A 16144-nucleotide genomic window follows, 5' to 3' on the forward strand; every position below is an offset into this window, starting at 1 on the left:
AAAACCTCAAACCCTATCATTTTGTTTCCTTGTTTCCAAAAGAAAGCAAACAGTAACATTAAAAAGACAGTAGATTTACAAAAGAAACCACAAATTCTTAAAACACTTACTGAAGGAGAGTAAAATCAGTTGGTATTTCTGGAGCTGCTATCATTTCTTTATCATCTTCTGGAACACCACTGTATTAGAAAGATATTCAAAAAGCAGTCTGAAATGCAAGCTTACTTTTCTTTCTTCCTTTGTAGTGGGCAACTTCTAGAATAAAATTTAAAAAAATACAGTGAAAATTACTCCAAATATGAAGGCATAAAAAAGTTGGAAACACAGAAAATGTAGATCACACCATCCTCTGTTTCCAACCAAGCTTCTTCCCATTTACAGATTTTTTGACTCCTCCCATGATCCTACTACAAAGTACCCCCACAAATGGTAAAAGCATCACAGTAAAAAATACAGAAACATTTGTAAAACAAACACACCCAACAACAACAACTACTACTTTCTGAATAGGATGAGCAAACTAGAATGTTTTCACTAACACCTTTCAAGTAACAGTTTTACTTTCTAAATCTATACTAGATTTAAGTTTGACCTGTAACACCATGCACGGCAGAGCCCAGACTTCAGAACACTATGGTATTTCTGGTGGACCAAACCAAAACCAGATTTGATATTTAACTTAAAGCCTGGTGTGTGTACATTTAAGGACACTATAGGTACCAACTTCGTATCTCCAATTTGCAAACTTCCATGTCATTTTCCATAAATATAAGCTCATAAAACAAGTTCTTATAAACAGATGTTTCACAACTCCATGCCTTTCAAAGCTGATAAACCAGACTTAACAACAGTTTTAACAATTAAAGCAATTTGCCAAGATTTTAGAATATCAAGGAAGATAATACTATTCACATGGTATAAAGAAAAACATCAGAAACACCCATGGTGTTTTAACTAAAGATTGTGAAATACTTGCTTTAAACTTAATAATAGTATTGTCACCTATTCACAAATTTTGTTATTTCTATTATTTTCCTATTTTTTAAAGGGGAAAAAAAACCTCCCTGGATACTTCAAATGCAACCATCCAGGTTGAAGTTTTCCATGTCGCTTGGCTACCCCAGGCTAACTTTTACACAGTGAAATTAAGAAACCATGATCTTCAGGTATTTTAAAAGACAGAATACTAAGGAGGAAAACCTTCAGAGTCAGTCTGCTGACTCTACAGCTTGCTGGAGTGATGAGGTATTTGAGGGAATGATTTAATTTTGGCATGCTAAGCACATGTTGCTCAATGTCTGGGAGCTGTGCTTCAGAGGCTGCATTTCAATCGCGTGTACACAGAGGCCGGACGGCTCTTTCCTGCAAGTGCTGATTCCGAATGCTAGGGGCCACTGTAGCTTCCAGAATTTAGAGCTGAGAGAAACCATAAACCCTGAACTTAGCAGGTTCTCTTTCTTCACATTTCACACAACTACATAAAAGCAGAGAACCAGAGTGGAAATAAAGAGTGGCAAAAAGAGGGGAGGTTCAAGAAAGGCTGATGAACCTCAAGGTGGTCTGCAACTACCAAAGCATGTTCCATCCAAAACATCACTGCTGCTGAAGGGCAGCAACCTTTGCCATTCCATTCCTCCCTTCCCTAAAACCACATGGGCATATGACCAGTGCATTCCATTTACACCCCCTGCAGCAAACCATCAGTCCCAGGCAGAGTGACAGCCCTGCCCAGCCATTACCTCTGCCATTGGGTATCACCCAATTCAATCCCCACTAAAATGGGCAAAATACACCTCAAGTATTTTTCCCCTAGATTCTCAAGTTAAACTGGTTCAACAGCAGATATCCAGAGCCAAGGCACAGGAAACAGACTGCATAGCCACAAGCAAGGGAGGGAAGGGTAAAACTCCCTTCTTTGGTGGCAAGGAGCTATATTATACCATCCAGGCTGTCTGTGAAACTATACACTCAGGCAGTAACATATCAAAATGCTCTACACTTTGGGGGTTTTAAATTTATTTTTAATATATTTTTTTTAATATTTACTTTGATTCCAGTCAGCAACTTAAACTTGGAAAAAAGGCACACTTAGTGCCTTGGTTACCAGGGTGGCACCTGCTCAGGTGTACTGGGGGAAACAAAAAAGAAAAATGAAAAAAAAAAAGGATACAGCCACACAACCACACCAGTCCTTTCTGAAGCATGCTTGTGATTCAGTCCCAGTGCAAAGTAAGGATGCAAACTTCAAAAACCACACTGCCCAGTTTCAAGTTCAACCTATCAATGTGTTGTTGTTTGATTTTTTTCTAGTTTACATTCTTCAATGTTGAGAAGCAACACATTTACCAAAGTGACAATCAGGATGCTTACATGCAAATTGGCTCCCTTTATGAAAGTCAAACCTCCTATTTTACCAAATTTTGCAAAAATCTCAATATTCTTACAACCACAGACTTAAAAAAAATGAAATAAAACTATGAAAAAGAATGAGTATACATGATTAAAGTACATATTCTCTACATCAAGCAAGCCAAATAAATCACTTAACAAAACAGGCTGGCTGCCCTTCACACCAACGTGAACTTCTTGTAAGAACTGTTCTTCTAAGTACAGACCACAAAACACGGGAGAAAACGTGGCAGTTTGGTCAGAATCACCTCATAAAACAGAAAAGAAGTAGGAAGTTCTTGCTAGATGCTGAAGTGTCAAAAAACTGAGATTCACATTTCAAGAACTCTTTCTCGAAGAAGAAACTTGGCCCTGGTGAGTGCAACTATATATTGGTATTATGGAAAACAGCTACAGATGAACACCTGCAACTGTGTATGAGGTAAGACTGAAAGGGATCTCCAGCGTCCAGCTCAAGCTCCAGTAATGACTGAAAAAAAAACCCCAACCTTGCATTTGTCCTAGAAAAGGATAATTTTACAAGATTTACACACATCCAGAATGAGACATGGATTTTTAATGTTCAACCAGCAGTGCCCTCTGGAGCGGTGGCCAAGAGAAGCTGCCCAAGGAAGAACACATTTGCTTTGTTCGTATCAGCAAAGTTTCCCTCCATACTTCCTGGCATCCAGAAATAACTCAGGGATTTTTTCAGCCAGAGTGTTTGTCTCTGTAGTTCATAACACCTTCTTTTTTTCCATTATTATTTCCAATTACTTTTTGAGCTCAATATTCAGCAGTGATCATCTTCCACACAAGAACTCCCACAGCCAAACTCCATACTATGAAGTCATGTTCTTTGCCTTGAATTTATCACTTTCCAATTTTATTTCATGGTCTCTTGGTATGACAAAAGAGTGACATTGGTCATTCTCCATTATCCTTCATCTCACTATCATTCATTCATTCCAGCCTGCTGGAAATCCAAGATTACTGCCAGCCATGTCTTCCTCATGCACACACTGGATGACTCATTCCAAGCACCTGGTGGTTCAGGAAGTCAGTAAGAAAGGAAAACAGTCCATGCAACCATCCTATAAGAACTTTTAAAATATATCAAGTTCATCACAGTGAAGTCTGAAAAAAGTGAAATTCTTGCAGATGTCGTTTCATACCATGGAAGTCTGTGTTATCCATTAGATACACTCTAATAAGCAGATTACTTTAAGAACTTAAATCTAAACTGAAGTGCATCGTAAAAATCAGCTCTTCAGTTTCTTTTCTTTTTTGGCATGTTCACAGAATTCCAACTTTAGTTTTCCCAAGGAGATACTCTCAAGCCTGTGAAAACTTTCTGAAGTCACTCAACTTTGTGAAATCATAATTAAATTATTAACTATAAAAAGAAAATGTATCCTGCTGAAGGATCACAAGGTGGAGCTCTAGCCTAAAGCTAACTGAAGAAACTCAAAAAGACAGGTCATCCAGAGGTTGACCTAGTTATTTCTCTGCAATAAACTTTATAACATATTGCTAAAACTGCAGTAATATTGTAGCATATTTGCTTTACGTTTATATTTAGATTACATTAAGACACCAGAGGATTCCTGCATCTTTTCTGAAATAAAGGCATAAACATGTTTGATTCCAATTACTCTTCCAAAGATGGAAATACAAACACAGCTGTTGTAGTATGACTAGTCTCAGTATTTAGCTTTCAAAACAAGTAGAACAATTATAATAGCAGAAATAGTGTATCTCTTTATTATACCTTGCTATTTAAAACTGCTAACAAAACATTAACGAACTCAAAAACAACTGGAAAAACAGGAGTAGTCCAGGAACACTAATCATACACAATGCTTCCAACTATAAATGTAGGAGGGGTTTCTATTTAAAATAATTTGACTGTTAAAAGCAAGAGCTAAGCATGACACAATATCAGACCCTAAATGTATCTTCACTGAAAAAAAGATTTACATCTTAAAGGTTATTAATCCCTATCACATGAATAATTAATTTAGGTATGGTTGTGATTAACTGAAATACACTGGCCAAATGTTGAGTCTGCCAAAAGCTGACAGAATTCACCAGCACAATTCACACAACAACACATGTGCTGTGATCAGCAGTTGCTGAGGGCTACCTGTCCTCTCACAATTCCTGTTACACGCACAAACAGGCTGAACATACGTTAATATAATTCAATGAGCAGCCTTTTTTAAAAGAATATACCTAAATACATACATACACACACACAAAAAATATAAAGAATCACAAGATCAGTCCCAGATGCCTGTGTTTCATCCACTTGTGTAAATGCAGTAACTCCAGTGTTATTTAACAAGCTCACAGTGAGGTTTCACGTAGGTGGGGTTTGATTTGGGGGCGTTCCCTACACAGGCACTTTTTTTTTTTATTGCTGTTGCTTGGCATCTATTATCTGGAAGTTTTATAAGACAAATCAGTAAAGCAGTTACCATTTTTTTTGTGAAGGCAGAGATGCAAAGTTAAAAAGAATGGCTACATGGCCAGAACAAAGATTTTGGTAATGCAGGATTGGCTGTTCAGAGATGTATTGATTTTTTTCCCTGTAACTCAATTAATCACCTGTAAAATCAAGGACCTCACTTGATTCAGAATACTACAACTTCTAAAACTATGATGTTGAAGTGTGTGGCTACAGTTCACCTCTGAATTATTTATTTATCCACAAATGAGAGATGCTGATGCTTCAGGACCAATTATGCAGCAGCAACAGTTAAAATGCAAGTCAGATAAAGGATCAGAAATATGTCCAATATTTTCCCTTAACTATTTTAGAAGAGAAAGCTATTATCAGGTACATCATGCCCCTCACTCCTTTTCTGAGAAACTAGAATACTTGGTTGATAAAATAAAGTTCAGTTGTCTGGGTTTTTTTCCCCAAAACAAGTCTGCTTCTTCATTTGCCTTTTGCATCCATCTTTATAAATGGATTTTTAAGCAAGATTTTGAGCAACTGCATGAGATGCAAATCTCCATGCAGGTCTGAAAGAGTGTGTTATTTCTACTAATATTACACAACCTAATATTTCAGCTGCTAACCATCTTTAAAGCAATTTGCAATTTGAGAAAAAATACAGAAACCATACCTCAAGCAGAAATCTAATGTAACTGTACTTTAACATGAGTTAGTTATAACCATATCAGCAGTTCTGATCACATTAAGATAGTGTAATCAAGACTAAAATGAACAATAATGCAATTAATACCTTTAGGTGTGATTATTTTTGTACTGTTTGCTTAACAAATGAGACTTGTAATTCCTTTACAGAAAGACCTGAACTAGACACCATCAATCTACATTCTTCCCTGCCTACCAACACAGACATGGTTGATACACACAATAACAGCCCATGGTGCCAAAGCCACTGAACAGTTAACATGCCAAAGAACCTACATGGCCAAATTCATACAGCTCTTAATATTTTCAGTTTCTTTCTTCACTTTTTTCCTTTAAATTTCCAGCTCCTACACCCCCTCCACACCACCATCTCTCCATCTTTCAAAAAAAATAAAAAAAGCCATGCTATGGTGGTTGTTGATTTTATGCCATCACTACCATTTTTTCCCTTGGTTGCTCTTTATTCCTTTTTTTTTATAATGTTTGTTCTTTAATTCCTGCAACAAGTCTGCTGAATAACTGGGAAAAAACCATCTCAGAACATGCTTTTCCAACACTGTGGGCTGTTACTGAAAGCATTAGTCCTCCTTCCCACTCCCTAAACACACAGGAAAGTTCCTGCTTCTTGTAGCACTCAAACGAACCAGCAGCAAGCAAATCATAAAAACAAAACCATTTCCTACTCCCATGGCTCTCCACTGATCAGCCAACTGAGTCAACTCCACAAGTGGTTGCATGTGGGATCAGGGGCAGCTGAACTCTACCCCTTCACAGCAAAGCCAACGAGGAGCTTTGCCAAGGTCAGGCATCACCAACAGTGGCAGAGCTCTGCTGCCACACGGCACCACACACACCCAAGACAAGGGGCAAACTGGAGTCCTTGCATGGCTCCTGCTGGTATTCCTACCCTTCCCTTGGGAGAAGCCACTGCCAAGAACCTGCTGTTCTGTGGGGCTAAGCAGGCAGTAAGACCCCAATGCTCCACCTGATCCCTGCTACACCTGCCACCGGTGGAGGGCAGAGGTGGCCCTGCAGACCAGCACCTCGCCTGGGACCCACACAGTGCAGAGACAGCACGTTCTGCCTCCAAATTCACCAGGCACCTGCCCAGTCTTAGCTGTCTTCTCAAAGCACTCTCCCCACTCCTTTTTCACATCATTTCCTACATGTTCATGATGCAGCAGACAGCACATGTACCTACATCACCACTCCCTTCTCTCCAGCCTCAAGCCTGAAGCCCGGTTGACAGCGATGCGGACCAGAACCAAGACAGCCCGGAACAGCCACGCACACGGAAACACAGGTCCCACAGGTAACACACACACCAGGCAACACAAAGTAAAATTTGTTTTCACAGGTTAATGCTGTGAAAGCAAAATCTTAAACAGGCTTTATTGCAGGGGGGGTGAAACAAAAAAAAAATTTAATGGCATATTAAAAAAAAAAAATCAGCCTAAAGCGAACATCAAGACTTTACCCCAAGTTTAGAGACTCAGAAAGTGAACAATATACAAGAACCTTTGTACCACCCTAATAACTCTGCCAACCTCAACTTCACCATCAAATAATCCCCTTCTCATTAAAAGTATTTTTTGACTTTTGCTGGTTTTATTAAATATGTGGAACAACTACTACAGAAGGAAAAGAGATTGCTACCGTGCTTCAGAGTCACAGAATTATTCACTGAAGTACCATTAATAACATCAGTATCTTTAATGAAGTAAGTTAAACACTATTTTGAAATATAAGTACACTGTTACTGCTTGAGTCCTATGAGGTTTCTATACTGGTATCTAGCAATTTACACTGTCCAGTAAAATGTGAGTTTAAAATACCTGAAACAAGCATTACAAAATACTTAAAGATTATTAAACTGTAATTAAACCGTACAATAAATGCAACCATTACTCTTATTAAAGGGGAAAATGCCTATATTACTCTCTAATGATCCTGCCCAGCAGTATTCCTGAGCTTTGCTAAAATGCACCTGAAATTCCCACACATCTTTAAAGTGATTTGGTTTTAGATGTCTTAAAAAGCGCAAAGGTAAGATAACAAAAGTAGAAGTTACACCTCATTGTGTCTGTCACATCTTTCCTTGCCAAAGCAGAGATTGCTTCCAGATGTTGTAGTCTGACTGCGTGGAAAATGAGGCTCTTAGGAAGAATAAAAGCCAAGTCAGATGACAACCAAGACTTTAAAAAAATAAATAAATGGGGCAAAAAGGTGGGGAAAAAAGCCACACAGCCACATATGTCTACTTAAACAAGTCGAAAAAGGAGTAGTACTACATTTATGATACAAGGCAAGCATACCTTGCAGCTGCCTAAATGCCCTAAATTTCCAAACTACAGCAGAGATCAATATGCCCCTTCGCATACTGATTTTTCAAAAACGTACTTTGCACACCCCTCCAAATCTTGGCTCTTGAACAGCTAGGAATGAAGACCTCCACACTGTCCACAGCAAGCAGGTAACCTGCTACACAGTAAATCCTCAAGCAGAATTAGCATTGTTGAAATGTGCAGCCAACAGCGATGAATTACTTCAGGACACACGGCAGAGGCAGAGTTCTCCAACCAACAAGGCATCTCCCACCCAGCAAGTCCTATTTTTTGTTCTTCCACTGATCAACATGAGTCTGCAAGTTGCCTCACTTTAGAGGAGCTTCACAGCTTCCCCTCCTACCACATGGATTTTCTCCTTAGGAAAGTCCAGGTCACCAGGGATTTGTGCACAAAACTTTGGGCATTTCTAAGATCAACTGCATTTGATTATAAATTCTTGAAAAGGGACTACACAGTACAGACTGCAACAGCTTCAGCTGCTGCTCTAAGATACAGTCAGTATGTATTCAGTCAGCTGAAATAAGGGAAAACCCCATAAAATAAAACTACTGAAGAGTGGGAAGTCAAATGTCTCAAGCACATCTCCCAGTCAGGTTGTACAAGCCCAGGTCAGTGCACTTTGGGTAGTCCTTGGAAGAGCCCCCTGTACTCCCCTGCACGGTGATTCAAAGCCCTCCAAGATCAGAGGGCAAAAAGAGACCAGCTCAGTTCTACTGTTTTGTCTGCTGAGATTCACTGAGATTTATTAACTTAAGGTTCACACTACATAAAAATGGTTGAACTGGTTCCAGACAATAACCAAAAGAGACTAAACCCACCACAGCAACAAATAGAAAAGGAGTCAAACTGTGTTAAGTCTTACCAACCTCCAAAATAATTTATAAAAAAAAAAAAAAAAAAAAGAGGGGGGGTGGTCGTGGTAAGAATGCTTCACTCAATTCCATCCTGCTTTCTCCTGCCACTCCAGCCCAGCTTTTTTTCTAACAGGCCTGGACCACAGCAAGGGCATCACTGCCTGGTATTCCCTTGGGCCACCTGCAGGAATGCAGCTGCTCTGCACCCAGCACAGGGTGCTCCCATCCCTCCCGGTAGGATCACTGCTGCACTGACAGCAGCACCGTGAACTCCCAGTTACAGGGAGGTCCAAAGACTGCCATAACCGTGGTGTAAACAGTCAAGACAATCATCCCTCCTTCCCAGGCCCAACTGAAATCTATGCCATCCAAAAGGAAAAGGAGTATTTAAGAAAAGAGGAGTAAATACTGTGCCGCATCCAAACCAAGCAGTATGACAGCTAAGACCTAAGCCTTTCATAAGTGGATTATGGCTCTTTCAACAATCAATCTAAATAATCATCCTTAAAAATAAAATTCAAGCAAACTACTCATGTATGCAAAAGTTGGCTTCGCTTCTAAAACAGAATAAAGATAAAAACCTGGTTATCTTTCATTAAAAAGTTATCTCTGCAATTCTGCCAACCTCAGAACATCTGTGCTCCATACATCCTCAGTCATAGCTTAAACATTTTTAATACCCAACATTTTGTTCTTGTTCTCCCTCATAACATTTGGGCTAAAATCCCAATTGGTTTGTTCAGAGATTTGCAGCACTGAATACTAATTTTATATGAACCAGCAGTTGTGATGTGCATGGATGGCTTTCCCACACACAATTCAGAGAACTGAATATATCTGCAATGAAGAATGCTAATAATCCATTAATGAATTCATTACCGGATTAAAAAAAAATAGATATTGTCATCACCAAGTCTAAAAATGACCCTCTCCTTTTTCTTTATTCATCCTAAAACAGCATCCTCTTAAAATAGTTTTGTGGGAGAGATGACTGGTGCTAAAGCCTCATGTATGGAGACCTACAGTTAACTACTGACATTCATTAAACATCCAGAGGAAAGCAGCCTGGCCATTTGCATACATCCTAAGAACACTGCAAAAGATACTGGCAGTATTCAAATCAATAAATTTTTTCAACTCTGTTATTGCTTACTTGTGGCAGGTAATAAATTATACCAGCTGGGAGAGCTGCAACAAACCAGGCCTGTTTTATGAAAGCTAACACGAAGAAAACGTATAAACCCAAGGTTTTTTAGAGAACAATCTCATTCTGCTAAGTAAGCTGACAAATACCAAGCAAGTCTTGATGTGTGTAAATTACTCTGAAGCAAAGGTTAGTGAGACTTGTCCTTTTGAAGTTATCCTCCTTTGTAAGTGCCTCAAATACTGTGCTTTAGGCACCACAGGGACACAAGAGCATCCACTCCACACAGATCTAAAATGCACAGGTATAGCTGGTTAAATAAACCAAAATTAAACCCTAATTTTTTTCATTTAATCTAAAAAAAAAAAATTATCAAAAAACCTGTACCCTTACATGTTTGCTCTTGAGTAAATTCATCATTTAAAAAAATCTAGTAGCTCGTCTTTCAAAAGACAGTTATAGCCTATAGGTAAATTTAAATTCTGTTGAAAATTTACTGGTAACATTATGCAAGTATCACAATTTGTAGTAAATACTTTATTTGAGCAATGTTTAATACACTGAAAATATTAAAACTACAACCATCAAACTTACAAGCTCAGCAACACAGTAGAAGCTGTTGAGATAAGGTAGTTACTTTCAGCCTCTTTTTCCTGTATTTTCTTTTTAAAAGAAAAAAAAAACAGGAGTAGTAGTGCCAGATGTCTCTTAAACAAGCTACATGTGCTACGATTTCTCCCCCTTCCCCCACTCCAAGTGAGGCATTCTGGAATGGGGGGTACCCTGTAGCCCAGGGAGCTGAATTCCCAACCGCCCCACACTCTTGGAGGCACGTGGAACTCAGCATTTTTCCAGCACTGGGAGGTACCAATCACCTCCCAGTCCCCTCACCTCCAGCACATGTAACAAGTCTCGCATGCTAAATATTGTGTTTGGGTTTTTCCTTTTTCCTCCTCCCAGCTGAAACAAAAATGCCATCTTGGGCATAAGGTAAGTAATCAAGCTCTTGTTTTTACCCACAAACAAAAAAACCATCATTTTTTAACCCATCACAGTTTACTCACTCCTTTAATACAAGGAATACCAAAAAACCACTTTTGTCTGCTGAAGTTAGTTGACAAGTAGGTAGAAAATGTAAAACAACAGTGTTGACTGTATTTACAGCAGCTACATTTTAATTCATACAGCAGTTTAACACTCATGATTTTGTGTATCAAACTCAGATACATTTACTGCTGGACAACCATTTTCCAGCATTCTTAAGAGGATGCTACCCAGGGTGGGAACTTAACTCAATTGAATATCATCATTCCAGTGGAAAAGGAAAAAAAAAAAAGGAAAAAAGAAAAAAAGGAAGAAAATCCCCACCCCCTAAAAAGAAAAACAAAAATAAACACCCCCAAAAACCCAAAAGCACCTCCAACAACAAAGAGAACAAGTTTTCATATTTCATATGCTCTGTCTTACAGTCAGATCTATTAATGGCACTCATCTGCAGTGACAATTAAAGCTAATATTCTGCACTTGCAAACAGGGAGTACTGAAGGTCTGACAAACCCCATTTTGCTGACTTTCGTGGCATGGGTGGTAACCTCTGACAGAGGGATGGAAAAGTCGACTGCCATGGCGGAAATCACCAGAGGACAATTAACAAACCCAGAGTTGTCCGACAATTGCATTAGAAAATGCTTTAGTCACTACAGTTTCGGCTTCTAATTTATTATCAAAACTGTATCTATCATCTTCTTGTGGTTTTCAGTCCATGATCATATTTGCCTTATCAGTCTGCAATTACCTCTAATTATTAAAACAAGAATTGCTAGAATGCAAGTGCTGTATCTGTCACCACGTCTTCCCCAGCAATTGCTGTGGTTTTGTAATTAACTGCATCCCTACTCTTAGCACAGGTTTCTCTTCCTCTGCTCTGTACCAACTACTTATCCCCCACCTTCCCAACACTCATATCAGAAATGGGTAACTCAGCAGGTGAGAACACAACATACATGTAGAGTTTTTCAGTCCTACTTTAGTTTCTCTGACATTTCTCAGTAAATAACAATTCCAAGTATTTTGAAGGGTTGGACAGAAGAGGGATTATTTAAAACAGGCAATACCTCTTTCAGCTTGCTTTGATCTTTCCACTCCATTTTATGTTGTGCAATGATGCAATGCTAAAATATGTCAATACACTTTCTCTAAACACACATTTAATTTTCTGAAATGGATATTCAATCTTGTTGACTCCCCCATATTAGGTTATTCACTTCTTCCAGATACTCACTCAAGAGCAGTGTTTCTTTGACTTAATTAGTCAGCCATCAATTACAGAATTATTTATTACTCCTGTGTTGAACTCTGCAGACTCTGCTCTTATGCCTAACAGATTTTGTTCTCATATTACTTTTACCAACAGTTTGTAATGACCATTCAGGATTGTAACATCAGATCACAACATCTAATAACAAATAAAAACTTTTAAACCTGGTATGATACTGCAAAATCATTTACTATTTTACTTACAGCAAGTTCACAGCTCCTGAAACCATGATTTATTTAAAAAAAAATTTCAACTACATGCAGTTTGTAATCACAGGGTTGGCTATACATTATGGGAAAAGGGAAGAGGCTTAAAATTAGGTAACTGGATTAGGATTCATGCATGTTTGAGATACCCTTACACAAAAAAATAACCCAGTATGTCTAAGTATCATCAAGTAGCAGATTTTTTCGAGTCCTCATTTTAATGCTCCAGGCACCAATTTCATAAGAACACTGGATGAACAACAAGCTACATTACAGTAATCTTTCTACATTACTAATGCAAACTGCCAACTTTGTGTTTTTACTCAAAAAGTCACATAATGTTTAGAATTGCTCTGGCAATAAATCAGCTGTATAGAACTCTCATGCTGTTGTACCACTAATCAGGATTACAAGTATAATACCTTGAGTTGTTTCAACTCAAATGGAATTCCTATATAGGCATGCCACTGGAAGTTAACATCACCTGACAAAACAGCTACATGTGATGTTAGTTACAATAACACAATGCTTGAAATGAAATATATTTGCCATCTTTCCTTTAGTTTGCCCACATATAACTAAGTGTAATTACTTTTAATGTTTCAGAGTACAGTTTAATTGCTCACCTAACATATATTAAAAAACTCACTGTTTTGGTCATGATCTATTACACAACTGTCAAAACATCAGTTACTAGTCAATCAATTGATCTGAAGAAGTAATGATACCAATCCTACTGAAACAACTTGGCACTCTCAAATGCCAATAATCAAAGGGGTTACATCTTTCCAAGATTTTTTTTTCTTCCTATTTCACCATCAATGACTGTTGCTTTCACATGGACATCATATTAAGGAGAGTTTCTCTATTAATAAAATATTCTACTTAGAGTAAGTCTCCTATCCCGCACAATACAGGTGCCGAGGCCATTGATACATTTACCTGATTCTCTGCCACTTCACAAACTCAAAAGGAGAAACTAATATTCCATTCAGAGGATGCTTTTTTGGCATCAGACCGCCTTGGTCTTGAAACAATATAAAACAATTTTCAGCACAAGTTAGGGAAAGAGGTAATAACATTCAATCTAATTGTTAGACAAGAACATTTTTATCCAAGTGTAAATCAGGTCTGGCGGTTGTTCAGCTTGACCTCCACTTACTATAATCTTGCCCTAGGGTATGAAAATCCTAGATCATTAAATGCTACAAATTTAGTCTTGCAAGCAACCTAAAATGAACCTGCAATCAGAGCCACAGTTTTCAACTGCTGTTAAAGAGTTGGAGACAATAGTGATAACAGATAACACAATGTTAAATTGGGATTTTTGTTCATCTGGGTTTGGGGGTTTTTGTGTATTTTTAAGAAAAACAACTAGTATCTCTATCCTTAGCATGTGATTTTTTATTTTAGGGTGTTTTTGAGATTAAGGGAAAGTAACTACCCTTTAAATTCAGAGGTCAAGAGAAAAACAATTCACTGGGTTTTTAAATTTTTATATAGAGAGATTTCAGTCAGAAGTTTTTCTGAGAAAAGATGGGTTAATATAAAGCTGCCCACTTCTTTCAGTTATGAGAAAGATTTTTAAATGCCAGCTTTCCTACAACTCCCTAGACAGTCAACAGACATTTTAGGAACTGCTACCAATTCATTACTGTGAAACAGATGCCTGCCAAAAAAATTAATTACAGAACATAAATTTTATTACTATGTGAATTAACTTATAACTTTATATGCTAAGTGTAAAAACTACTCCAGAACCGCAGACTCTGGTATTAAACACAGTCCACTAAGAAAACAAGGCAGAAGAGAAAAACAACCAGAAAGGTGTGTAAGCACTTCTTGCAGCTGATCAGAGCACGATACACTTGCTAAGCCACAAACTAGTAAAATTCCTCTTCTGCAGGGAAGGAACAAAGGTAAGAACTGCAGCCCAGCAGAGAGGGAGCCAGACAGCAGCACCGAACCTTTCCAAAGGTCAGCGAAGACTGATGAGGGCCCACGGAACAGGCAGTAATGAGCTACTCCTGAACTTCACTTAGGTAAGGAAAGGTCCAAGAACACAGCTGGAGCATTCCAAGGACTAAAGCAAAGAATGGCAAAGTCACAGCTGTTCAACAGCAAAATAAAATCACAACACACGAACACCATCTGAGAAATGAAAAAACCTTTAGCAAGAACTGGAGATATCACTCAATTTACAGAGCTCTGATCAGGTCTCCAAGGCAATTAACTCCAATTAACATCCATGTATATTAATAAAAATAAGAAAGCATAGTAAGCGTTAAAAATTATTTATCAAGTCTTAGTACTGAATTCACACACAGTAAACATACTACCAGTGACAAGCTCTAAATAAGCCTTTTCACCCTCTGAAGTGATACAGACAAATAGTACTCCATTAAAATTGTTGTTCACACAGCTTTCTCACAAATAAATGCATAAAGCTTTAAACACCTAGGATATAATTAAGGAAATAATTCTGGCATTTTATGAGGAATACCAAAAAAGCCAATCCACAAAGGACATCTTACCCGTTGAGGCCTAACAGAATATCCTCAGGTTTCTCTGTGGCACACACAAATACACATCTCTTCTTCCCAAGCAAAGTAACCGAATGCCATTCTCTATCAGACCATATAATGATGTTATTAACTGTATGGTGATTACAGACAACCAAGATACATTCTGCAGCAATGAAGGTTTAATTATTCTTTACATTACAGTGTTTCTATATTTAATTCTGTATTACAGCCCAACCTGAATATACAATTTTAGAATTGCAATAACAGTTCCCTCAACTCCCCTCAAAAGAACATTTAATGGAGAAAATTAAAGTTGTTTCAACTGACATGTGAAACTCTGTGCAGTATAAATTGAGAATTTTAACGACATCAACATATCTTCACCTGACTTCCCCAAGAATCAATTGCCTTAACTGAAATAGGAGCAAAAACATCAAATTTGCAGAGAAAAAGACAATTGCCCAGCACTATACAGCAGATACCAAAATATTTTCACTTCCTCTAATAACCCTGACAAAAATGAAGTGCTCATCAAGCAATTCACTTTACGGACAAGGCAAAACCTTGAACACATGCAGCAATTTCCAGCTCAAGAAATCTCCCAACTATTTGCTGGGCTGCAATATTTACAACCCTCAAGCACTAGCATAAAATGATGCTATTAAATGTTTCCCCTTCACTAAAACAATCTTCTTGTTCAAAATGGCAACCAATATTTGCAAGGGAGAGAAGACAAAGAAATACCTCGGCTGCCAATTTAAACCACAAATCTCACCAATTAACACATCAAGGTTCACACACTATGTCGATTCCCCATTCTGAAATTAAAGGAACAGATTTAATACTTATAATTCCCCAAATTTACATTGAAATAACAGACTAAATATTATTTAATTATTTATTAATAAATCACATGGTCTAAAACATGTCCATCTCCAGCACAGCGGTATAATGTAAACAAAGTATGACCATACCGGTGTGTGCTGGAACAAATAAAACCAAACAAATAAAAATACTTAAATTATCCAGGCTGAAATACTATTTCATGTTTTCTATATCACACAGTCTCTAATGTGCAATATGACATGCTGCTTGTTAGCAGTTTTCACCTGGGCAACATGATGGCAGAACCCAAAAATTTTGGATGTGATTTTTCAGTTTTCTGGAGCACACAAGGCTAAATGGGTGAGAAAACA

At 37.9% G+C, this 16144-nt stretch overlaps 1 protein-coding gene across 4 annotated transcripts in view; it reads right to left on the bottom strand.

Moving 5' to 3' along the window:
* The window catches only part of STAG2 (stromal antigen 2), a 76231-nt gene that overhangs the window by 37009 nt on the left and 23078 nt on the right, over positions 1-16144 (bottom strand). For all 4 annotated transcript variants that reach the window (XM_027687117.1, XM_027687119.1, XM_027687116.1 and 1 more), the window contains exon 2: positions 111-255. In XM_027687117.1, coding sequence (XP_027542918.1) covers positions 111-154 — 44 coding nt within the window. In that variant the 5' untranslated portion in view covers positions 155-255. The remainder of the gene's footprint in view (positions 1-110; positions 256-16144) is intronic.

This window comes from Neopelma chrysocephalum, unplaced genomic scaffold (assembly GCF_003984885.1).
Source record: "Neopelma chrysocephalum unplaced genomic scaffold, ASM398488v2 Primary Assembly neopelma1_73b, whole genome shotgun sequence".
Lineage (NCBI taxonomy): Eukaryota > Metazoa > Chordata > Aves > Passeriformes > Pipridae > Neopelma > Neopelma chrysocephalum.